This window comes from Melanotaenia boesemani, chromosome 18 (genome assembly GCF_017639745.1).
Source record: "Melanotaenia boesemani isolate fMelBoe1 chromosome 18, fMelBoe1.pri, whole genome shotgun sequence".
In the NCBI taxonomy this organism is placed as follows: domain Eukaryota; kingdom Metazoa; phylum Chordata; class Actinopteri; order Atheriniformes; family Melanotaeniidae; genus Melanotaenia; species Melanotaenia boesemani.
The window spans coordinates 18,884,642-18,911,008 of record NC_055699.1 but is presented as its reverse complement, the minus strand read 5'-3'; the positions used below and the strand labels follow the sequence as shown (position 1 = coordinate 18,911,008).

Genomic DNA, 26,367 nt, shown 5'->3' with positions numbered 1-26,367 from the left:
TGACCTTAAAGTCATTGAGGCCACTATAAACGTTATTCAGGTAGTATCTCAGAATATCAAGTGTGACAAGACACCAACATGCTGAACTACTACTAGTTCATATTTGGCCTGTTGCCTTGATAACTTAATCTTCTGTGTCAGACTACAGCAAAGAGAATGTCATAATATACAAAGAGATTAATTTTACTACAAAATCATGCTAATGCATATTCAATGTCAGTTTAAAAATATATATACATATGTATATCTATCTATATATACACACACACATATAGAAAATTAAAATGAATACATTTTTAAACACTGGGTAAAATTGCAAATGCTGAAGTAGGCTGCTTTGTTGATTGCCAAGTTTTTGTTCTTTTTTTTTGTTGTTCTTCTTTAAGAAAATTAACAGATGATGCCTTGTTCTGAAGGGTAATGGTGCGATTTGTGGTGAGAAATGTTTCTGATTAGCATATATGTAAAAATTACTTCCTTAAATATGACAAGAAAAAAAGAAAGGCACAAACAAAGCATTTTGAGAAGTTATTAGCTGAGGAAAATCATGATTTTAAATTAATTATATTCACATTTCCTCTAGGTGGTTTTCCTCTCAACTTAAAAAAAAAATCAATAAAAAAGGGGTCTTTTCATGAACTGATTTCTTTTAATTACTGAGGGAAAGTTTGATTGTGTCTGAAAAGCTGTTACAAAATTTCTGTCAGGATTAATGAAGTTTATCTGTTGCAGACTTAAACCTTAAATAATTTAAAGCACTGCACAAATACATCCACATTCCATCCACTTGTTGTTCAACCGGTTTTATTTCTTTTTCAGTATATCAAAGAAAGCATAATGGAGACCAAACACAAAAAGGCAGGTACAAGTAAGGAGGAAAAATAAGCTTAATCAAAAAATCTAACAATTCATAACAACACTGCCACTATTATTGTTCAATATCCATAGGAATACCATAATTTTTTTTTAGCTGAAAGGTGGCATTTAAAACCATTATGGATCCATAATAATCAAAAACAGTGATGAGTAGTAATAAATTGTATAAGTAGTAGTACAGTTATAACAATAGTGATAATCAAAGTGACAATGAAACATAAGAGAATAAAAAGCAGATCTCCATAAAAACGTATCTAGTTTGGACAGTGCAACACCGTGTCTTGAGTGTGTGCGCGTGCACAAGTGTGTATATGTAAGTGTGTAAAATCCCAGTCTTGATGTTCAAGCACTCCAGTCCTTGCTTTACACACAAGATACAGTTTCTAACAGGAGCACACATTATCACTCATTCAAGGACGTTGTTACCCTCTTTGTTTCAAAAGCCACACAAAGTAACTCATGTTGCGGTGATGGCTGTGATCATCTGAAATGCCTGTAGCTTGTGCAAAACATCGTGGACTTAGTGCAAGAGTCAAGCTGTGGGATGTCCTTTACAGTTTGCATTAACACCTCTCCTGCTCTCTGTCGACCTAAAGATTGCTTTTTGGTTTTTGAATGACAGAAAGCAAAGGGAGGATTACTTTGGAATATCAGTTATTTTTTTTTATATATTTCTTTACAAAAGTTTATGTTTTAGTTTTGCATTTTGTTAAAACTATCAATAGTAACATTAATATACAACTTAAATTGAAGGAAAACATCTTTAGTTTGTTATGTGTCCTTCAACACAGCACCATCTTATTAGCTCTCAGTCAGCACATTTTATATTTTTCCTAATTTACTTCCTAGGTTCGAGTATCCATTAGTCCCTTGAGGATACTAGTAATACCCAACTGTCTCCCTTGTCATGGTTTCCAGATAAAACATCTAATTTCACAGCACATACATGACCAGAAATCGCCAACTTGACTTCCAAACTGACTAAAATCAGGGGAAAACATGTTCAGGAAACAGCCCATTTTAAGCCCTGCTCTTGTCAATCCTACAGGATTGGCCTTTGACCTAAATAAAAATTTGATGCCAGTTGTAATTGCTTTCATTGTCACACATATAAACACTCAAGTTAATAAAATGAGTACTACTCTGGCATGTCATATGCACAATATTAAAAGAATAGCACTATAAGATATTAAATGACCCTCAGTGCCACGTATGGGTGAAATTCACAAATTAGAGAATATGCTGGGCTTGAATTTATAAACCTGGTGGCATTTAACCCTTAAGGCCATTGTGTTTCTAAAACATCTCCGGTAGGTGTAAAACATTTATATCCCAAAACAGCTCTGAAGAGCCGCGTTCCAAAATGTGACATACGCATTTGGGTGGATGTGAAATTTATAGCATCATAGAAATAATGCAAAAGCAAGTGATTGTAATTATAGTCCTTGGCTAAAAGAATGCTGATGACTTTACAGGCAGGATTTGCTAATTATTTAAATACAGACATTCAGAGACACCCTCCCCCTCCCAAAAAGCATGACGTCAAAGCATTTTGGAACACAGCTCTTTCTCATTTAGAAAAACCCAGGTCTAATTTTCGCACAATATTACACTGACAACCTAAAGCAGGTTACATTTGATTAGGCAAAAACAGAAATCAATTTATTTCAAATGATTTATATTAAGACATTCAACATGCATTACTGTATCTTTCCATAAAAAGACACCAGCATTAGAATGCTTAAAAACATGTCTAAAAGAAAAATGTGTCAAAGTGCGGTATGCCAAAGATTCTACTTTCCTAAACCTCTTTTAGCGCAGCCTATTTGGATTGTCATGAAACTAATGAACAAGTAAATGGGGACAATTCAACAGGCCCTGTCTCTCTAAAGTACCTCTTTTATATCCCAGATGAGCAGACAACACTCTTCAGATCCTGTAGCAAATTAAAAAAAATGACAGATAACACCGGTTTTTCTCTCCCAATGGTTCAGTCCAGTCATATCCAAGCAATTTTCTGCCCTAGAAGCAAAAGTAGGCATGAGAAAACAATTCCACAGGAGCAAACAGGGAGTTATTTGTGTGAGTAACTCATGTTATTATCCCAAAAAAGCGTTTAGCGGGCCCACCGTGGCCAACGCCAAAAAGGAAATGCTTGCATCAGTCTTTAGGGTAGAACAGCTCAAGCAAGACGAGTCGACAGCCTTTACAAATTATAGGAAGAAAAGTTAGATATAACCACAGGGTTCGGACCAAAACTGTTGGGAGAAAGTTGTGACGGTTGAGGGAACTTTGAGAGGGTTTTTAATCACTTATCAGAATGCAACTGATGAAGTGACAAGCAGCATGGGAAGAGTCTGCTCATGTCTTTGATTCAAGGTGATTAACGGATATCAAGTCAAGTCAAGGCTGAGCGAAAGGATAGAGGGCACAGGGGGGAGGCGACATAACAAAAAAATGTTAGTTTTAGAGGATTAGTGCTCAAATTTGTTTATTAAAATCCGAGGAGCCCAAATGGGTCCAACAATTGTCAGTGTGTCAATGTGATCTGAGTCTTTAACTGCTGCTGGTGGCCGTCGAGGGAGGCAACTCGACAACTATTTCCCCTTCAGAACCGGCTCCGGAGCTGGTTACAGTAGTGGAAAGAGACACCTGTGAGCCTGGCAGTCCACTGTTGCCGCTTCCATTTTTGTTGACGAGTGCCGACGGTTGGCCAAAGTTAGTGGTTCTCAGGGTCGCCAGGTGGCGTGAGGAGAAGACGTGGGCCCTAGCCGCAGCCCGTGATTCAAAGGAGACGTTACAGGCGTCGCAGTGGCCTGTCAGGGTCTCCTTTGGCACCGGCTGGCCCGGCACCGGGGAGGCTGGGGGTTCAGTAACCGTTAGCTGAACAGGCTTGGGCAGGATAGGCCGGTTTGCTTTGAGAGCACTGTACTGAAGGTAGCTTCCTGAGCTCATGTCCACCTTTCCACCTGACGGAGGAGGCTGGGGTTGAAGGTCAGAGATGGAGCCAGAGAGAAAGAGAAATTTTTAATTTCCTACCCTATTACAAGGTCAATTTTTGTTTTTGATTTTAGTTTTACACATTTGCATGAATGAAAACTAAACAAAAAGAGTTGCTGCTTTCAGCAGACGAGCTGGAGTCACTTCAACTTACCATTTTCTCCTGCTGCAGCCTCCAGCGCTTCTCCTTGGCTCTTGTGTTCTGGAACCAGATCTGCACCACTTTGAGCGGTAGGTTGAGCTCAGTGCCGATTGCTTCGCACTCCATGGCGTTGGGGTGGGCACAGGTCTCGTAACAAGACTGCAGAATGGACAGCTGTAGGCAGGACAGATGAGTGCGTGGTCTGCGGCTGGATGAGTGAGACAAGAAGCTGCTTTCCGTTGGGCTTGATTTAGCTACAAGCGGGGTGGAGGGGCTGGCCACTTTGGCGGAGCTCAGGTTGTTTGGGCTGACCGGTGCGATGCTGGGGGTGGGAGGAGGGGGATTGTACGAGGAGGTGTGTGTGTTGGAAGTGCTAGCTGTTCTCTTGACAGGGTGTTAATCTTAATGGGGACTTTTGGGGTCCAATAGTTCAGCCCGTTCTGTTTTTGTGGCACCACTGTTGTGGCTGAAGGCCTGTTGTTGATGGGAGTTGTTGGCAGCTTCGGCACCATCCGGTTAGCCGTCCCCGGTCTCATCTCGTTCTCATTCTCCTCATCAGTCTTTTCTTCTTCACTCTCCTCCTCCAGCTTTCTTTTCTGGACCGGTCGGGGAGCGATTGGAATTAGCTCCTTGGGTGGTGCCAAGAGGGCAGGGGGATTTACTTTGGGTGCAACTTTAACCATAGTGACATTGCTGGTGGTTTCAAGCTTAGTCTTTGGCACTGCAGAAGCACTGCTGCTCACAGGAGATGCTGTGGTAGAAGAGATGACCTCCTTGGGCTTGATGGGAATGGGGGTTATTTTTTTCACCACGACTGGTTTGTCCAGCTCCTTCACCGGCTCTCTTTCCGTCTTTATGAGGGTGCGCACAATTGGAGCTGTTGTAATGCACCCGCTGTTTGGAGCAGGCTTATTGGAGAATATGGGTTTGGAGAGAGGCCAGGTGAACTTAATCAGAGGTTTGCCAACTGCTGCAAGAGTCCCGTCACTGATAAATCGGACCTCACCTTTCCTTTCTCTCGCCCTCATGTTCTGGAACCAAATCTGAACGACCTTCTTTGGAAGGTGGACCCACTCTGAAATCTGTTCAAACTCATGTTTCCCAGGATTTGGGTCTTTGAAATAGCAGCCGTACAGAATGTCAAGTTGCTCAGCTTGGATGATGGTCCTTGAGCGGCGCATATCCCGGTACCTTTTTCCTTTTGACTTCCTCTGCTGCTGCTCCTTTTCCCTCTCCCTTTCCAAAATCGCAGCATTCATTTTCTCTGCCGCCCTCACATAAATGTTTGACTTTGTCATATTGCTGCAGTTGACAAGACTCATGGGGCTGTTGGAAGGAACTGCAGCACCGAGGGATTCTGGTTTAACCTGGACTACTACCAACCCTTTGGATGTGGGACGTAGGCCAAGTCCATCTAGCAATTGTCCCTTCTGTGCTGCAATGGTATCAGCAAGAGATGAGGAGGAAGAGGGAAATTTAGAGTTGTTTTTCCCCATACTGAGATCCAGAGCAGACTCACAGTCATCCCCGTTGGATAGGTAGTGAGCATTTTGGTTGTGGGAGAGAGTTTGTGAGAGAAGAGTGTTTGGAAAACGTGTGATATTTGGGGGATTGGTAAAGATGGGTATTTTATGCCCATCGCCAACCATTGAGGGAGTCAGGGACAAAACATAGGGACTGAGAAACTGTGTAGAAAAGGGCGCGAGGGATAAGGGAAGTGAGTGTAGGGCGCCAGCTGGAATCTCAACGGAGGTCTGTGAACTTGGAGGGTCCCCCTGGGCCTCTAACTCTAAGTCGACATCTGGGTCCGGCCTCTCCTTCTTCACCTCCACCTCATCACGCTCAAACTCCCCTTTTGGTTTTTTTCTCTTGGCTCTCTGACCCCCTCCGCCCTCCTCCTCTTCGTACTCATCCTCTGCATCAGAGAGAAACACAGTTGTGGAGCGCAGCACCTTTCCTCCAGCTGACCCCTTGTCGCTGCAAGTTTCCCGCTGTGCCTCATCTTTAGCGGGACTTTCAGGACCCTCTTTCATAACTTCACTCTGACTGTCCTCATCAGAAACAATAACAGAGGTGTACACTTCGTTTTCTGAGTCAGAGGTGAGGCAGGAATCTCCCTGCCCGTCCCTTCCTACCTCTCTCAGTCTGTGTTTCCCTCTTGAACTTGACAAATCTATGGCCTGACTACAAGAAGCTTCGTCATCCTCACCTTCTGCTATAATCAAAGAACTTTCTTCATCATCATAGTCATTATCAGATCCGTTACCATGCTTCACAACTCCCACCAGGTGTTCGGACTCCATTGCTCTCTGCCTGTGTTTCACATGCCGGGCTTGGGTCAGCCACCTTCGTACCTCTACTTCCGAAAGGCCTACTTCTCTACCTAGCGCCTCGCAGTCCTCACGGGGAGGACTCGCAGCATCAGCCTCGCTACGCGACTCAAAGAATGCCCAGAGAACCTCAGACTGGAACTCCGACAGCACCGGCAGGTCTGGAAAACTGGATACCGCTGTAGAGCAATTGAGATGAGTTTGGTGGGTATTTAAGGCATTTGTACACGGGCTGGATTTTGGAGTGCCACAGGGGCTTGTGCCTGATTGGGATTTTTGAGGGGTAGAATCAGGGCTGAGCGTAAGGTTTAAATTTACAGGACTGAGGCTGGAGTTGCTGGGCACAGATGTAGAAGGCGACGGGTTATTATTGCGGAGGCTCTTCTCTGTGCGCGCTGGGGAGAGATTCAGGCTAGCTGCTTTATCACCTTCCAGGTCCAACTGATTTGTGGAGCTGTCTCCATCTGTTGTGCTATCTCGACGTTCCTTTGCATTGTCCTCATTACCCTCAACTTTCACTTTGCTTTCTAAATTTGCACACTGTGCAGATTCTTTACTACCCTCTCCTTTAGGTTTCTCTCCTTTTATGTTTTCGGAAGTCCAGATATGTCCCGCTTTCATTTGATCTGAGTCCTTCTCCACTGTCTCGTCCTGCCTCTCTTGCTCTCCCTCACACTTTACAGTTTGCTTTTGCTCTTCCTGAGAGGGCTGTATGTTTGGTGGAAGTCCTGCGGAGGGCCACTGGTTCTGTAAGCTGTTAAGTCTTTGGGTTAAAAGGGCTTGTTGGGCCGTGCTGAGGCCTACGAATGGCACACACTGGGTAAGGAGCTGGCCCTGCTGGTTTTCTTGGTGCTGCTGAGTTTGGGCTTGGAGCCCATTCAAGATCAAGGGCATGACCATTTGAGGCTGAGGCACGAGCTGAGGTGCAGCGGTGCCAGAAGCAGCACCAGCTGCGAACAGGGAAGGCAGGAGGGAGTGCGAGAGGGTGCTGGGACTTGATGTGAGAAGGGTGAGAAAGGCTGAGACTGCCTGAGCTGAGGCCACAGGAGAGGTGAAGAGGGAGGGAGTCACTTGGGAAGTTGGAGTCTGTTCTTCTTGTGGAGCATTCACCAAAACTGCCCCAGGAGCAGCACAGTTGCTGGAAGGAACTAACTGACTACTTCCACTTCCAGCGTTTGGACCGCTGGTGGCACCACCTCTCAGACTAGCAGCAGCCGCTGTGCTGTTCGCAGCAACAATACCAGCATTTCTGCTGCGGGTTTGGTGCAAAACAGATTTCATATGGCTCTCGAGGGTGATGGCGTGATTGTAAGAGACTCGACATACAGCACACTGGTAGGGTTTGTTTGATATATACGGCCGCGACAAGACCGAAAGCGAGGGAGACTGGGGACTACTTTCTGCACCTTGCTTTGCAGGGCTTGTGGTCATTCTCTGAATGTGGGATGCAGAGTTGTAATGAACACTCAAGGCAGTTCTACTGGAAAAACTTTCCAGGCAGGCATTGCATCTGAAAGACCGAGTATTATTTTCAGCTGGCACACCGTTTTTGCCGACTGACTTTTCGTCTGGGCTTTCTGTGTTTTCGGTCACATTTTGCTGTTTGGCTCCTGTGAGTGGGTTTCCCTCCTCTTCTGGCTCAGGCTCTGCTTCACCTCCCTCCTGTTCCATTATTCTCTCTTCCTCCATCTCTTTGTCTCCAAGCGTCTGGGTAGCGTCTGAACACTCGCTGGATTGGCAGGGGTCTGTACTGGCGTCTGCTTCGTCCTTTAGTCGCGAAGATTCAGCATCTGAGTGAAATGAGAACACATTTGACTTTCAGCCAATTCAATAGTTTTACCCACCTACACCTGGCTAACCCATGGCAGTGTTATGACAGCAGACAATTTCATTATTTTAAGTATTTATCGCCCTCACCTGTAGTTTGTTGAGCACCTTTGTCCTCTTCTCCACTGGAAGCCTGTTTTAAAACAGCCTGCAGAAAGAAAAAAAATACAGTGAGCTAACTTTCCATCTCTAACTTCAATCTGCAGCTGAACCTTTTAGATGAGCAGAGTGCCATTCTGTAGCACATCTGGGTGTGACTCAATGATGTGTGGTTATATTACACATAGCAAGCCTGGCTAGTCTTTAATTTGCAAATTACCCCAAAGGCATGAACTTAACAGTCTTTGATCAATTCAGCCAATAAAAATTCCCTCCATGTCTAAAACACAACACTTTAACTGTTTTCATTATGAACTGTTTAGTATAGTACATTATTGTGTTTGTATGGACGTTTGTCCTCTAATATTATATTTACTCATATTGGTGTCATTCATATAAAAATCATTTATATGAAAATTATTAGGGAAACTGTATGGACTGGATCAGTAAATTTGTTAAAATGAAGCTGAGAAAATTAAAAAGCCCTCAGCAATCTCGGATTAAATGCTTTTCTCCAACTTTAAAACTCCCATGTATGTAAACACACTCCTTCATATTTTTTTTTAGGCACCACACACAAACTAAAGAGGATAACATGTTTTAAATTAAGCCTATTTTATTTAAAAAAAAACAGCTAAATGAAACAAGTTTGATGACTACTAATTCATGTTAAAAGTAATACAAATAATGTATTAAATAAAACTGCAGCTATTTTTCAGTTTTCATGGACTTACCAGGAATTAAAAGAGTAAACAATTCATTTCTCTTATAATTCAACATCTTTTAGCTAAACCAAAATCAAATGATAATTGCTTAACAATACACACCAAGTTGACCATGTCGGTATGTGTTTACTTATTTGCTTACTTTGGAGTACAAAGTCTTAGCAGAACGGGAGTGGGTGTTAACAGTCAAACGTCTTATATTACAATGCTGAATTATCTTAAAATCGTTCTTTACTGGTGATAGTTTCACTGTGCCGGAATAGATTTTTAGAAACAAAAAAATTATGAAAAAGGAGAAACATTTCTATCCATCTTTTGAAAATCCACCAGCCCAGCAGAGCTTGAAGTCCTGCTGGTCAAAATCTGTTAGAGGTGCCTCGATCCAGGTCCAAGCACTGGGGGGATATTGGTCCTTTTCAGTGGCAGGTCCAACATTTTGGAATACTCTTCCCCACGAGCTACGCACCCACACTGATCTGCCTTTGTTCATGGCCAAACTTATCACCTGTTTATTTAAAAAGGCCTTTGGCTTGTGGTACTTTGTTTTAATGTATTTATTCTGTTTTGTGCTTTTATCACTTTTAATTATTCTTCCTTTATTTTAGAATGTTTTTGTAGTTATTAGTCTTTATCATGTTAAGCATCTTGGTCAGCTTGAGTGTTGTTGTAAGGTGCGATAGAAATAAACTGATATCATTGACCGTCTTTACAAACCTATAGAAATGAAAGTCAATCTGTTTTTTGTTGTTGTTTTTAAGGTGAACTTAAACTATGAACAACTGAAATTTCACAATAAATCAATAAAAAATGCTCCTGCAAACCTATTTTCCTGGATAAGGATAGAGTTTGTTATTATTAAGTAAGCTAGCTGCATCAAAACATGGCAGCAGTTTAGTGTGGCTAACAATTTCCAAGCCATACAGATTTAACTACATTACCAGATGATGTAAGTGTTATATGATGTCATATAGTCATATTTGCATTCTGCTTTGTGCCAACTTGTTTGCTTTTCTACTACGTCTTCACATATACTCTTAATCTTAATTCCCAATAAAGCTGCATAATCGAGCCTTCCGGCTACTTTTCTCTCGCTTGGATTTCATAGCAAACAACTAGATCCTGCCCTTGTGGGGTAATATGAGTAACTTGCTTCTTTAATGAAGAAGCCAGATTTCCAAATAATCACTTGCTGCAAAAAAGTTGCTAAAAATCTGCACGGTTGCAAAATATTAGCACATGTAAGCCTATAGTCTAACTGGCCAGTTACTTGTTCCAGTTAAAGACGCCTACGTCCACCCTACAAAGACGTCTACTTCCTGACTTTTGAGATACATCATGCTGCATTTTAAGTTCTTCCATTGTTTTTTTTAATCTCATGTGTTCAGGCTCTCATTCTTTTTCTATTTCTAAACTAACCAAAAAGTTTATTCAACATATTCAAAAATCCTCATTTGACAAGCATTTGATAAAAGGAATCAATTTGATCGACATTTCTACTTGAACCTGCAACAAGTGGCCCAATTAAACATTATGCACCATAATCAGGTTGTGTAACAAGTGGGGCAGAAAAAAGCCCAAGTGAATCCAGTCATAATTTATGAGTCATATGACTTATGATTTTGGCCACACTGCCACTCCACACTTACAATGTCCAGCAGTCTGTTGACACACGATGGAAGTACGCTGTGTTGCTCCGTGAGATGTAGAGACAAGGAAGATCTGTCTGACTGCCCTTTTTGGCACAGGGGGCACAACCACTTCGCCAACCCATTCTTTTCACTGCACACTGGCTCTCCAGACTCCTCCTACCAATTAAAAAATGTAAGGGAGGTTTTCTTAAGATATTCAAAATCACAAATACAATTAAATGCTTTAGAATGGAATAGGTAAAGTATTATTGTAATAGTTAGAAACCAAAAACCGTGACATTGTATAAATATCCCAGCACTTTTAGACAGCTAAACCTGGTGATAAACCCATTAACAGACAAAGCCAAGCTTCCCACATTTGAATCAGCTTTGAATTCCTCCAGGTTTTGCAGTTTCACCTCAGAGTTCTTTAACTGAGCTTGTTGGGGAGGTTCCCATTATTTAGTCTGCCACGACCATATCAAATTACAGAATAATGCAGCAGTTGAGACTGCATCTTTGTAATGTAAAATAGGATCTATGCGACGCTTGCAGCAGGTTTTGCATGTTATAAATCCCACCTGACTCGCACATAAAAGATCAACTGTTTCATGCCTCTCCATTCAGTCCGATGTTCAAACTGATCTGATATCACATGTGCACAACAGTGTATTAATCGCAAAACACAGCAAACACCGCTGCAACTTGTACCATCATAACATCCACTGCTTGACAATCTGCCAAAATTCATTTCTCACCACTCTTGACTGATCCAAGAAACTCGATCCATGTATTGAGAACATACTGTTAGCAAAACATGCATTTAAATAATTATCAATCCGTTTTCAGGAAATCAAACAGACCACAAGTAGTCACACAGTGTTTGCCACAATTCTCCAATGCATTTTCATTCAAGCGTTTATAATCCAAGATGCAGCAAAAACAACAATTCATCCCCGTGAGGAGAAATGCCAACACAGCTACCCTCCTCACTTCCTCGTCATGCCAATTAGCAAGCTAGCAGGGTTATATGACCACATATTATTTCGACGAGTCTCCGTCTGATTAGCGTGTCACATTTAAAAAGCTCCTTGTCACAAGTACCCCGATTAAAATCCACGATACAGCCAGACTGGCGTCTTCTTGTCCTTAGTTGGCTAATTAATGAGCATTCTAATTAGCTATGCCGACCAGAGACGAATCAATTAGCTAGCAAGCTAGGTTGTGAAGCCCCCCTGTAACGTCGCATTACAGTAGTGTTTGGAAATGCTGGTTAGCCGTTAGTTTGCCTAAAATAAAACTGCGATGACGGGTACACTTCTCTGAAACTGCAGAAGACAGTCGGCATAATCACCCCCTTACTCTCAGTTAGGGCTGGGCCATCATTAAATTAATAAACAAAACGTCTAGAGCTGTTAATAGTCGTGTCACTTTGCTAGCTAGCCTGTTAGCAGGCAGAGATAATTAACCGCTCCTCAAACTGTCTTCAACTGACTGCTCTCCACTCCCTATAAACTCTGTCCGGGCCAGGTGGGAGCTGCAGCTTCAATACATCGACTTGAGTTCACCCAGGATAGAAGACACACTGAGCTCTGGATCAAAAACCTCGGCCTCGAGTTATTGCCTTACCCCTCTGATTGTGGGCTGCCAATCGGGCATCTAGTGTTGCACCGCCCGCCGACTGCTGCTCAACAGCGCAAATTGAGGCCTAGCCGGACTAAAGCCATTTAATTAATGAACGTGGGCTCCGCTTACAGATGTGTTAGGAACACTCGCACCCCCTCCTCCCTCGCCGCCCAGCAGACCCCCTTTTGACGCGTCCTAGCGCTCAAATCCATACCATAAACACTTACGGTGCAACACATGGCCATTTAAACTATCATTTTAACAGCTTCGAGCCGTAATTGGCGAAAGAATTAAACGCAACAAAGCTACTTGAAGCGGAGTACGTGTGCCTAGTTCGCCTCGACGATGGGGGTGGTGTAAAGGGAGAGCAGGCGAAAGAGAGACGAGAGGCAGAAAAAAAGTTTGGGATTTAATGTTGGATTTCTATTATGGATCGGATTAGTATGGAGCACGATCCGTCGTTTACTCGATCCTCTATCAGTCGCGGACCACTCTCCGCGCTCAAATCTGCGTAATTAACCGACTGCGAATGACGTTTAATTAAGTTCAAAGCAATTAGCTAATGCCTTTTTACCTGCATGGTCGCCGCTCCAGCACGCACACGCACACACACGCTTCCTCTGTGGCTCCTCACAAGTGAAAAGTTTTCTTGCCTGCTTGCCCTCCCTCTCTCTCCGCTCTCCTGTTCTCCCCCTCCCTTCATTCGCCCTCTCTCCTTCCCCTCTTCCCTCTAGTAAACAGACCACAGCTCCCCCCAAGGCTGATTGCTGACATTCAGAGGGGACATACACGGCTATCAAATCCCTTATGTAACCCGCAGATATTACAGATTATTAGTGTAAATTGAAACAAACAGTGCTTATTGAACAGTATAATTATTCTAGAAAAACAATGAATGAGGTTAATTTAAAATTAAAAGTATGTCGATAACAAGATTACACGGAATCCCCTTTAATATGTAACCCTTCCTCATTCTCACATTAAAGGTGAATAATAAATGAGTCCTCATTCTGCCAAGTTGAATAGCCACAAAGACTGAGACGAGTTAATTAAAGCTGAATAATGGGGATATAACCGCAAAGGCAGTGCTCCGCGCCTTTCACGCGAATTGTGACATGTTTTCAATCAAACGGTAGGTGTGGCGCACATCAACAGTCGAGTATGTGGAATAAATATTTATGAAGTGGTGAGGATTAAAACTGCACCATCTGTATGCCCCTGCGTTGCTGGGACAGGAAGTGATGTTCCCGAATACCCTGATAGGTGGTCTTCACTGCGCCTGTGCAAAATTAACTTTGTTGACGCTTGTGGGCTACTCGGGTTGACCCGTCGCGCATGTTTTTTGATGCCGAAAACAATTGGATTGAAGGATCTAACCGGTGAAGGTATGCGATGATACAATGCAGTACATGCAGTCTTTTTTTAATACCCTTTGGTTCAGTTTTGGAATTTTGAGTGGTAGTTTCTGTATGGTTCTTAGCGGCATGAGGTCGGATCAGTTCATCAGTTTATGAGACAGGTGCGCAGATTTACGCGCTACTGATAAGTATTTTTAAATTTTATTTATTTGTATTTTTATAGGAATGTGGCTGCAACAATAACCAAATTTTTAAGCGTTACAGCTGCCGAGAAAAAGCTTGAAAAATACATTTTTAAAGAGTACAGCTACTCGCTAACCTGCTAGCTAAGACAATGTAATAGAAGGAAAGAGTTGAACATGTAATTATTATTAAACCGTAACAACGCTATTCAGTTTAAACAAAATAAATAAATAAATAAATAAAATAAAATAATTTATTATTACGGGTTTAGAGCTGTTTAAGTGGAATTTGTTAACTTTTCTGTCTTACAAAAAATGTTTCCTAAAGTAAATCACACACCTTTAAACTTTCATTTGAGAAGATATAATTCACACTTAACCAAAATAACCAGGTGAATTAGGCGAATTGAAGGTAAATGAGTAAATGTTGGCACCCTTGACTAAGTTCTCACGTTGGTTTTCTTTTGAATAAGTCAACTCTGGTCAAGTCCTGGCTGCTAAATTTATGTTTGTTTTCTCTCTCTCTCTCTCTCTCTCTCTCTCTCTGTGTGTGTGTGTGTGTGTAGTCAGCCCGGTTGGGCTGTGAATGGGCAAGATACAGCCCTGGTTTTGGTTTTATTTCAATTGGCAGGGGTGGGGGCTATCCCAGCTCCCGTAAGGCAAGAGGTGGGGTACATAAAATTAATCAAATACAACAGATATAAAATTGATATTTACTTATCCATCTTGCCATAAGTTAACAGTAGACTCGGTGGTGTTTGCAATCAAACCATTTAGTCAACAACTTTCTTAATAGAGGTGTGTCATTTCAGATGATTGTGGAAGTGGAAAGAAAGTTTACATGCAGTGGTGACACCTTGAAAACACTGGAGGAGATTGGGGGTAAGTTTAGAATTTGTCTAGCACACATTTACACTTGAACACTAAGAAATCTTTATCTGTGATCAGCAATAACTTTCACACAGTCACTAAAAGGCTTTTTCGAACATTAAATGACACTAGCAGCTGTGTAACAACAGCCATCTGTTCTTTGTTGATAATGAAGTTTAATGATGCCATGCTGCTATCTAATGAATAAATTTGTTTATCATTTTTTCCTAAATGTGATTCCTTCTGCAGTTTGTGTGGGGCAGCGGCAGTTTCTTGACCAGTATTTTGACACTCCTGAGTTTGAGCTGACTTTGAGAGACTTGTGGCTGCGTAAACGAAAAGAATGCTGGGAGCTCAAGTGCCCAGCAGAGATGGTCACGGGGACAGAAGAGCCGAGTGGAGAACAGTCTCTATGCACACGCTACAAGGAGATAACAAATCTGCCTGAAATTTACATGAAAGTCAAAGAGGTCATAAAAGAGGGCTGCAAGGACGGAGAGTCAGGCCCCTCACTGGATGATGATTCCTGGCTGCGGAAACTGAATCTGGTTTGCTTTGCAGAGTATACAACGGTGCGGCAGTCTTTCACTTTAGGGGAAGAGGGATTGCAGATCGATCTGGACCAAGCTGACTTTGGCTATAACGTGGGGGAAATAGAGGTCCTCATACCCGAGGGAGGAGATGTTCAGTCTGCACAGGAGAAGATCAGAAATGCTGCTCAAAAGCTGGGTGAGCACAAAGCTTTCAAACTGCCCGTTATTCTTACCAGTATAAATCGTGGTGGGATTTTACAATAACATGTTTTTCTTCTTCTTCTTAGGTCTCACTGGAGATGAACAAGTTGAAGGAAAAATGCACGTTTACCTTAAAAGATATCACCCAGAGCACTATGCAAAACTACTGAGTGCACATATTTTGTAAGAGACGTTATACTTTATTAGTGATGCTAGCAGTTTTCAGCTGTACTTAAACAAATAAAACTGAGGTTTTATTTATCAGACTAACTAAATTAATTAAACATGGTTAGCTGCAGTTGTAAAAATTCTCCATCCTGCTTCTCAAAAGCTGTTTTAAACTTTACAACCTTGACAGTTTTGCATGCTGTGATTTTTGTCACTGCTGTCATTGTTACTTGAACTTTTTTGTTCTGAGTTGCACAGAGTTATGAGTTATTTGTGTGAAAACGATTCCTTCTACTAATTTACTAGAGGGGTAATGGGAATGCAACATGCTAATTCTCACTAGGGGCGCCACACTCAGGGCTGCAAGAGTGAGCTCAGCTTTTTTCTTACAAAAACACACATTTTCCAAGTATGTTTGTTTATTTGATATGAACGGAAGTAATGGTGTTAAATTAACATGTGATATTGTCTCATTACAATCGCTGGCTTCTGAACTGAATCAAATCTAAATTGTATAGTGACAGAATTTGTGATATAGACAAATATTGAATGGGTAATTTGTCTCCTTATCAAACTAATAATTATACTCCTAATTAGTTGTACATGTACAAAGATCTAACTCCCTCAGAGTGAAATGTAACCTTGTTAATGCACACGCTTGTTCAATTTCATATTAAAATGTCATAGCAACATTGATATTACAATCATTTTCAACATATATTGCAACATTAATGCATATTTTCTGTCTAAATCTGAACAATATCATCATTTATTTAAGTTATTTCAACTGTGTTGAATGATGTGTAGCATTTTTTACCTGTTATGGACACGTGTCTCCATTTTGCAGCAGTTTGCTCAGGGAACTGCCATATAAACTGTTATAAAGCTGCAGCCCTCAACAAACTGGGGACCTTTCAGACAAGCGCTGTCATACAAATTCAGTTAATATCGCTGCTAAAACACCTACTGATTTCTTTTGTTTAGCTGTATTGTTTTCACAGTGTACCTAAAACCAGCACATTTAGTCTATAAGAAAGAAGTATGTGTGACGGTGTGATGTTCCAGTGCTGATGTAGTTTATTCACTGAATACGTCAAATTAAATAACATTTTTATGTAGACTGGTGTCATTTATTGTGTCATCCCCACTGGTTATTTTGGGCATGGATAAGGTGCAAAGCAGGTGTAATGTCATGAAGAAATGTGTTGGGCAGGTAATTTACCAGATTATTAAATAACTAAAAATTTAATAAAAACATATGAATGCAAACATCCTCGCATCCTCCAGATTTCTATATTCTGCACTACATTATGCAATAAACTGAATCATATCATAGGATGAGTATATAGACACTTAATTTTTTTTCTTCAAATGAATCTCTTACATGATACGTGGCCATGAGAAGAACAATGGTAGTTCCATACCAGCGAGGGGAACAAAAGAAAAGCAGAACTAACTGTGAAACAAACAGCATGAGTTGCAACTTAATTAAGAATGCAGGTTTTATTTTGGTCAAAGGAGGAAGTTACTCTTCAAAGATGCAATCAGACAAAGTCCTTGTCTGTTTAGTGATATTTCCACATATACCGATTACCAGAAGCAGCAAGGAAAATGTGAGATTTCAGGGTCTGAGCAATAAGGTGGAGGTAATGAAGGAGATGTCTTACAAGTTAAAACAAACCCTCTGATAGTTCTCCACTGTGAGTTTGTGAACCACATTCTCAGTAAGAGATTAAGCCTTGTAAATAATTATGCCTGTGTGTCTACTGGAGCCTTAGAAATACTTATCATGCACAACCGCACTGTGGTTGATGACTGAAAGGAAGACAGGGTTCACGCATAACCACTGACTCAACTCTGATCAACCACCTATAATCCTGAACAAAACAAAGCTGCTTCTTTCATAATTTGACACAAACACAAAACTATGTTGAAGTCACATTTGGTTTGTGTGTTTTCCTACTTAAGTTCTAATTAAATCAAGTTAATCCAAGGAATAAATACAGTAAAGAATCAAATCTTTAAGCTGTACTTAAGTACAAAGTTGAGGTACTTTTCTTAAGTATCTCATCAGTAGAGCCTATGTATTCTATTCCATTTATGTAGGTAACAAAATTATAACTACTTTTACTTTACTACATGATCTTACAGAAGCTGAGAGCGTTTCTGGAACATTCTTTATATTTTAATATTGTAATTCTGTTATCAGGATTGTTTTCATAATCTTCAGTAACACTTAATCCCTAACTTACAAAAAAAACACACACAGTGGTCCAGTGGTTACAGATGGTAGGCTTGGGTCTCAAAAACCCAGGTTTGAGTCCCTGGAGTGCCGTCAAAGGTGTTAAACTTCTAGTCTGACATTTGAAGCCAAATAACTTTGATATTCTTATAAGCCTATTTTTCTGTAAAAGTAGCTTATTTTACAGTTGAAGTTATCTGAAACGAGGAAATTTGCTTCTTTCCCTTTCCTGTTTATTTTATATTATTATATCGTGTTATAGGTTTGGGTTGTCGGTCAAAGCAAACATTGTTGACTTCTGAGGCCATTTTTCTTACTGTATCCAAGCCAAACGATTAAATACCTGAATTCCACTATAAACACAATTCTAAACCAGAGCCTGATAATAATTAAACTCCAGCTCTGTTTATCACAGCAGAAAAGTACTGCTTTCATATTAATTCACAATGATGTAATGGCATCTAAACCTGTATTAAAACCACATATTTCTGGTTTAGGTTTATTCAGCCATCAGTCATCCATAATGCAGAAAAAAAATACAAACAATGAGGCTGATGATCAAATTAAAATCAGTTTTATTTCACCACTTAAAATCATTCCTGCTTGTAGGAGCCATATGTTATTTATTTTTTATTTTCCTGTATAATGTATGTGCGCACAGCATGGTGACATCACCGGTGATTGTGGGTGTGTTATCTTCATTAATGGGTACGCTCACCTGTGCCTGGTTTGGGACCTGAATCATGGAGGTAGGGGGAGAAATTGTTAATAGAAAATGTAATTGTTAATAACTTATCTGCCACCGGAGATCATTTTGTTTTGTTGACAGAAGGCATTTTGTTAACAGAAGGTATTACTTGTTGAAAGTGCAGATGTAATCGTATTATCGGTACAACTCTGGATGTTTGAGTTTGTTTTAAGGTTGTAAGCGACAGACGTGAACGCGCATTTACTGTAGTCTCGTAAAGCGCGTTCATTCACAATTTGCTGATACTTTTCGTTAGTCGTTTCGATTTTACTTTGTGTATTCTACACAGTGTGTTTGATAAACATTTATGGTTGTTTGTAAATAAAGGTTGATTTTTTCCCCTGTTAGGCTGAGCGGTACTTTCACATAAGGTGATGGTACTGGTTTGTTTATTTTGGGATTATTTTGTGTTTTTGTTCGTGTGTCAAGCGGCTGAAGCGTCGCACTTGGGAAAGCTGCCGTAGTTCTGGTTCTAAGACGGTCAGTCTGGTTCGAGGCTACCGGTATTTGGGCACATAAATACCCACCGATAGTACACACAGAAGACTAGGGTTGAGTTTAGTGTAGGAGAAGAGGTAGAGGGGAATTAAATCAAAATAACGCACTGTATATGTGGAAACATAGGTTATAAATAAATTCATAAAGGGGCTGTGTATAGTTGAAAATTAGCTAATGATTTTGTGATTACTTGATATTTTGTGAATGAAAAATGGAGTTAAATAAAATACATGGGAAGAGACAAACGAACCTTACAGCTAAAGCTTTTGAAAATAAAGTTCCAAGAAGAACGTCAAGCAAAGGCAAAAGGGATCAAAGGTGCAATAAGAGAAACTAGAGATCTTATGCAAAATGTTGATAATGTTGAGAAAATACAGTTATGTCTTGAAACTATATCAAGCCTGTATAATGAGGCAGATCATCTTCATGCTACAGTTGTTCCTATGCTTCCTCTTGAAGAACAAGAAAAGCAAAATACATGGTTTAATAGTGTTAAAGAACATAAAATTGCTTTTGTGGCTGAAACAAGAAAATGGTTGTTAGCGGTGACAAAAGAACCTGTTGCATTACAAACAGCAGCAGTGGGTGCATCATGTCAAGGAGCCAATGTTTCCAATGGTAAAGAGACATGTATGGTGAGGAATATTGAAAATGTTGTAGATGACATTAGACCAGATGACAGTGTTTCTAATGTGTATATTAGAACAAAGAGACGTAGTACAGCAAGTCAGCTTCCTCCACAACATCATCAGCTCGATTAAAGGCTGAAGCTGAGACAGCCTCTCTTTTGGCTCGTCAGAGACTGCTGAAAGAAAAGCATGCTTTCGAGGAGCAGCAGGAGTTGCTGAGGAGAAAGAAGAAGGAGCTAGATCTGGACATGGAACTGGCTGCTTCTATGGCTAAGGTGAGTGTGTTAAAGGCCCCAGAAGGTTCTTGTGTGTCTCATATTTCTGCAGATGGGATGAACAGCTATCTGAAAAGAAGAAAGAGAACACAGTTGAATGCTAATGCTGCAACATTTGTGCCTGAGTTTAACATGGAACCGTTAACTGCGGAGGCTGTAGACAATGTCCTTTCTCTCAGTTATGCTGCTGTGAAGCCGAAGATAAATAACAACGTTGGGCTTCCCGCTGTTGTGACTGGGGCCGGCCTGCCTATAACATCAAATGATGCTTTACATCAAACAGCGACACATAGTTCTCCTGATTCATCTGTAACTGCAATAGAGAGCAACACAGATCGTTTCCTCACAGTTCTGGAAAAGCAACATGAAATAACATCTTTATTGGTTGAACAACAGTCGCTTTTTCTTTTACCTAAACGAGATCTACAGGTTTTTGATGGTGATCCCCTGCAATACCAAACATTCATAAGAGCTTTTGAACATAACATCGAAGGAAGAACTCAAAGCCAGAAGGATTGTTTGTATTACCCTGAGCAGTATACGAAGGGTCAACCCAGAGATTTAGTCCAAAGTTGTCAACATTTGCCTCTTTCTCAGGAATATTCAAAGACAAAGTCGCTACTTCAACAACATTTTGGTGATCCATTCAAAATAGCTTCTGCCTACATGGATAAAGTGCTTTTCTGGCCAATGGTTAAGGCAGAAGACATCAAAGCTTTACAAGCCTACAGTTATGTGTTACAGGAATGTCGCAATTCCATGGGAAATTCTTTGAGTGACTTGAACGTGCCATCAAATATGCAAACCATGATAAAAATGCTTCCTCATAAGTTGCGGGATCAGTGGAGAAGCACGGTTTGTGATATTCAGGAGAAGTTGTGCCGTAGAGTCACGTTTCAGCTTATTGTGGAGTTTGTGGAAAGACAAGTTAAGATAGCAAGCGACCCTCTTTTTGGAGATATCCAAGATGAACTTGGAATGAGGAGAAAAGAGCTGAAAATGGTCAAGTCTCAAATTGGTTCAAAACCTAGAAGCAGTAGTTTTGCCACAACTGTAACATCTGTTCAGAAGCAAGTGGAACCTGTGAAAAAAGGAGAGAAGAACTCGTTAGTTTGTTTGTTTTGTGGAGCTGGTCATTCTTTGGACATATGTCTTCTTTTAGAAGGACACAAGGAGAGAAGATGTCCTTTTTGAAGGAGAATGGGATGTGTTTTGGTTGTCTGTGCACTGGGCACAGGAGTAAAGATTGCAGAAAACATCTGAAGTGTAGACTATGCAAGTATGCAGATGTCGATCTTTTGATTGGTATTAACGTACCTCAACCATTAGAACCGTGGGAGGTGATCCGTTCTGAGAATGGTGGACCTTATGTAGTCAGGACCCTCTTTGGCTGGACGGTGAATGGTCCGCTCCGAGGAGAAGGCCAGATCATTGATCAGTGTTTGCAGCCAGACATCACAGTGAATCCAATTTCAGTGCTGAAGGTTGATGTGCTTTGGGAACAGCAGTCAAAGGTAGATTTTCCAGAAACTTCACACGAAGAACAAATTGGTCCAACAAAGGAGGACAAAAGCTTCATGGATTTTGTCGCAGAGAAAGCCAAGGAAAACCAGGAGAACCTGGACCAGGGACACACTGATTCTACAAAAGATTTAGGAGCGGAGATCCATCCTCAAATCTCCACATCATCCATGAACAAGAAGGAACCAGCCGACCCAACTCGGCCTCCAGTCAGAACCAAACAGGACAAGTACAAGAAATGGAAGATGAAGAGGAGGAAGAAGAAAAAGACTCCACATGAAGTTGGTGAGATGGCGTCAGTTTGGGAGCCAGAGGTCCAGCTGGCTCAGAGATTAGCTACCAACAAGCAGTCTGTCCGGACCAGAGCCATAAAGAAACTTTGGAAGTACATCGGTGTTCGTTCAGAAGCAGAAGCAGGTGAATTCATAGCTGATGAACTGCTGAAGTTGTGGAGAGGTCTTTTCTACTGCTTGTGGATGCAGGACAAACCACAGCTCCAGGAGAAATGGTTAAACCAGATGTCCACACTGATCCACAGCTTCCATGGAATCATTGGACAGCTGCTGTACCTGAAGAGCTTCCTGCACACTTTCAAGAGAGAGTGGACATTAACAGGCTGCAAATGGACAAATTCTTCCAGCTGGTTTTCTTCATGTTTAGACAGACATTTGCAATGCTGGAGAGGAAAGACTGGGAGAACAGTGCTGTCAGCAAGTTTCTGAGGCTCATGAGTTTCCATCTCCTGCAGAGCAGCGCTGAGGCACCCATCAGATTGCAGCTACACATCCTCGACGTCTACATAACTGAACTGGCAGCTGTGGGTTCTGCACAGCTCACTGCAGATCAGAACCTCATGTTCATCAAGTCGTTCTGCAGAACAGGAACCAAGACAAAGAATCAGACTCCTTTTGGATCCATTTGTACCAACATCTTCAGCACCATCATAGACCAGACTCTCTTTGCCATCAAAGATTTGGTGGAGGTGTTGGAAGCAGCCGAAGACATGAACTCAAATTCAGGTTGGGCATCTGAGGTGGATGACAAACTGGACAACAAAAAGCAGAGGTTGCAGCCATTGTTGTCACCAGGAGTAATTAAAAAGGATGATGTCTACGCTCGTCGTCGCTGGAAACAAGTTGAGTACATGTCCGATCTGTTTTGAAAGCGATGAGTGAAGGAATATCTTTCAAAAGTGGAACAGCGCTAGAAGGAACTTTGTTGCAGGAGACCTCATGATTCTTGTGGATGATATGGATCCCTCGCAATTCTTGGGTTACAGGAAGAATCGTGGATACTGTTATGGACAAAAATGGACTCGTGCGTAGCGTGCAGATTAAAACCAGCTACTTGGACAGACCAATTACCAAGATTTGCCTTCTGCTGGGGGCAGAAGGGCAATGAAGATCCTTGGATATGAACTTTGAACTTTACCTTGTTTGGATGTTTATTTACAGGAACCAATAGACTCTATTGGACTGGTTTGACACAATCTAATTTGAAGGACTATTGGTGATGGTTTTCATTGTTGGTTTGTGTATGTCTCCTACAAGGTAATGGCAATGGTGAAATTATTTTGGTGAAATAATTTGGGGCCGGAATGTAGGAGCCATATGTCGGGTTATTTTTTTTCCTGTATAATGTATGTGCGCACAGCGTGGTGACATCACCGGTGATTGTGGGTGGCACTGTGGGTGTGTCATCTTCATTAATGGGTACGCTCACCTATGTCTGGTTTGGGGCCCGAATCATGGAGGCAAGGTGAGCTTGGGGAGAAATTTTCTATTAACAGTCATTGTTATTAACATTGTCACCGTCATCGTTATCATTGTCACTGTCATTGTATATACCATTAACATCATCAAAATGCACTGTTTTATATCCTTGCACATCTGGAACAACATCAAACAAAGTAAGTGGCTGTTTTATGAGATTGTGACATGGATGTGAAGCAATAAAGCATCATGACAACCAAACTGGTTTAGCGTGACGCGTTTTGGATATAAAACCTCAAGTATTAGCCTGCCGCGGCGTTTGGTTAGATTTGAAGTTGGTGCGCTGCAATACTGCTTGTATCCCTCAAATATAATTTACAAACCAATACTTATGTCATTCCATAATTTTACCTCAATAACAGAAAAACTTTTTCTTATACAGCCATTTGTATAGTACACACACAAACACCTCTAATATCATCCTCTTTCCCTTATTGACAAGAACCTTTGAACAGAGTCTGGGAGTGACCTTTGTTTTTATTTGGAACATTTTTTGCATAGTTTTGTAATAAAACTATCAGCTTAATGAATGATTCATATAAGTCGTTTCTGCAGTACAATGTTCATATACTTTTATCTGATGAAGATCATTATTACAGGACTTAGTACTAATACACTGTAAAATTATCCATCCTAACTAATTAAAGCTTGAGAGCATTTCTCCCACCTCTGAATTTTAACTAAAACTCATACTTTATTGTTTATTAACTTTTGCTTTTGGTATAACAAACCTTACATGCATGCCATTTTATTTATTCTTTCATAAATCCATCTATCCATTTTCTTCCACTTATTGGGGTTGGGCTGCGGGGGCGGCTGCCTAATCAGAGAAACCCAGACTTCCCTCTCCCCGGCCACATTCACCAGCTGATCCTGGGGGATCCCGAGGTGTTCCCAGACCCGCCGATAGATGTAGTCCTTCCAGCGTGTCTTAGGTCTTCCCCAGGGCCTCCTACCGGTGGGATGTGCCTTGAACTCCTCACCAGGGAGGCTTCCAGGAGGCATCCTAACCAGATGCCTGAGCCACCTCATCTGGCTCTCTCAGCCCCTCCCTGATCAACGAGCTTATCACCCTATCTGTAAGGGAAAGCCCGGCGACCTTGCGGAGAAAACTTATTTCAGCCACTTGTATTCGGGATCTTGTTCTTTCTGTCACTATCCACAGCTCGTGACAATAGATGAGGGTAGGAACGTAAATCAGCTGGTAAATTGAGAGCTTTGTCTTTTGGCTTAGCTCCTTCTTCACCACGACAGACCGGTGCAGAGTCCGCATCACTGCAGACGCCACACCGATCTCCCGCTCCATCCTTCCCCAAGATACTTGAACTCCTCCACTTGGGGCAGGACCTCATTACCAACCCAGAGAAAACACTCCCCCGGCTGAGGACCCTGGTCTCGGATTTGGAGGTGCTGATTCTCCTCCAAGGTATTTTACACTCGGCATCGAATCGCTCCAGCAAGAGCTGAAGATCACGGCTTGATGAAGCCAACAGGACCACATCATCTGCAAAGAGCAGAGACCCAATCCTGAGGCCACCAAGATCCAGATCCCCTCAACACCTCTTCTTAATTTGATTATTACTGACTTGATTAATTGACTGATTGATTTCTGAAATAAAAGGATAAAGGGGCATTCCAAAGGATAACATGCTAAAGTATAAAAATAGTTTCCAGCATGTTAGTGGTGGACCTAACAACCAGTTGGTACTCTTGTAAAGAAACTTAACAGAAAACAATCTGTGAGAAAAAGTAGAGAATCATCAGGAGCACATGGGTAAGCTAACGGAGTGCCTGTCTGATAAAAGCAGGTTACACAACATTTATCTCTAAATTAATTAATTGTAAAAAAAAGGCAAGACAAGGCAAATTTGTATAGGACATTTCATGTCCAAGACAATTCAAAGTGCTTTATATAAAACATTAAAAAATTACAAATGGTGCAAAGAAAGCATTAACAAGTAATAAAACTCGGCAACTAATAGCAAAAATCACAATACAATAAAATCATAAATTATGTTGAAATGATTGAAATCAAGATAAGTTAGAAGTTACAGTGCAGGTTTCGTGCATAGGCGCATGAGAAAAGAAATGTTTTTAACCTGGATTTAAAAGTATCTACATTTGGTTAACGTTTAATTTCCACTGGTAATTTGTTCCACTTGTTTGCAGCATGACAATGTGCCTCTGGGACGCTTCTAAAACGCGCTGCGGGCACCTGTGAAAACCGAACCATTGACTAAAACTGCCGCGAACAGCAACGGAGGCCGCGGCGCAGCCGTAACGTGCTGCACACGCACCCGGTAGCCTATAAAGCAGGGGTTAGCATTAGCTGTGTCAGCTTAACTCACGTCTCAGACACAGAAAAATATAACTTTATATCAGTAGCAACACTTACCGATTGCATTGATGGTGAGCCGCTCAAAGTTGGAATCGCCCCTCTTTCCAAGCGCAGGGCGGATGCCATCTTCGCCTGGTATTGTCCCAAATTACTGAAACATTCAGGTGCAAAATGTTTAGCACAAACACAGAGTGCGGCAGGCAGAGATGAAGGTACATTATTACAAAAAATGAATTTAATCCATTTGTCCTTGGCAGTTTGGTCAGCTGCCACTGGGAGGCTAAAAACATTTCGATGCTGGTTTTGGCAACTGACAACGGAGCAGTTGACATGGGAGCGCCGTTTTGACATAGGCTGAGCTTAAAAGGGGCTGGTTTATTCAAATAGCCTCCAGGATGACAAAATCCCAAGAGCAAATTAAAATCAGGGGTTTGCGAGCGTTTACCCTTGTGGGCGGTTCTGCTGTGAACCAAGGGCCCAGACTGAAAAACTTTCCAAGAAACTTTTAAAAAGTACAGTTTCCAGGTGATGACTCCTATAAGAACTGCTTTTATTTATTTATTGGTTTGTTTATTCTACAAACTAATTAGATACAAAAACAAATAGATGAAGTACATAAAGTACGTGCAACAGAAGTTTGACAGATTTTTATTTTCACATGTTTATTAACAAAACATTTATTGGTCATATATAATATGAAACAGGTATAATTATAAAAAGTTTGTTTTCGTATATTGGTATATTGACGAGGGCACTGCTGGTCACGTGACAGCGAAAGT

At 41.3% G+C, this 26,367-nt stretch overlaps 2 protein-coding genes across 8 annotated transcripts; one reads left to right on the top strand and one right to left on the bottom strand.

Moving 5' to 3' along the window:
- Positions 1–787: 787 nt before the first annotated feature.
- Positions 788–25,914, bottom strand: zfhx2 (zinc finger homeobox 2). Of its 3 annotated transcripts, none has more exons than XM_041967603.1 (5): positions 25,646–25,914; positions 10,646–10,804; positions 8,266–8,323; positions 4,031–8,138; positions 788–3,858 (listed from the first exon to the last, which is right to left on the bottom strand). In XM_041967603.1, exons 1-4 carry the CDS (start codon positions 25,712–25,714, stop codon positions 4,312–4,314), a joined length of 4,113 nt encoding a protein of 1,370 aa, XP_041823537.1. In that variant the 5' UTR covers positions 25,715–25,914; the 3' UTR covers positions 788–3,858; positions 4,031–4,311. The 3 variants fall into 3 exon arrangements, with proteins under 3 accessions (XP_041823537.1, XP_041823539.1, XP_041823538.1); XM_041967605.1 differs by lacking the exon at positions 25,646–25,914 and adding an exon at positions 12,828–12,923; XM_041967604.1 differs by lacking the exon at positions 25,646–25,914 and adding an exon at positions 12,257–12,684.
- On the top strand, positions 13,498–16,257 carry thtpa (thiamine triphosphatase). 5 transcript variants are annotated; one of them, XM_041967606.1, is made up of 5 exons: positions 13,519–13,638; positions 14,425–14,459; positions 14,606–14,675; positions 14,913–15,392; positions 15,484–16,257. In XM_041967606.1, the coding sequence occupies exons 1-5, from the start codon at positions 13,599–13,601 to the stop codon at positions 15,582–15,584; spliced, it is 726 nt and encodes a 241-aa protein (XP_041823540.1). In that variant the 5' UTR covers positions 13,519–13,598; the 3' UTR covers positions 15,585–16,257. The 5 variants fall into 5 exon arrangements, with proteins under 5 accessions (XP_041823543.1, XP_041823545.1, XP_041823540.1 ...); XM_041967610.1 differs by having other exon boundaries at positions 13,559–13,638; positions 14,360–14,459; XM_041967609.1 differs by lacking the exon at positions 14,425–14,459 and having other exon boundaries at positions 13,498–13,638.
- Positions 25,915–26,367: the final 453 nt, after the last annotated feature.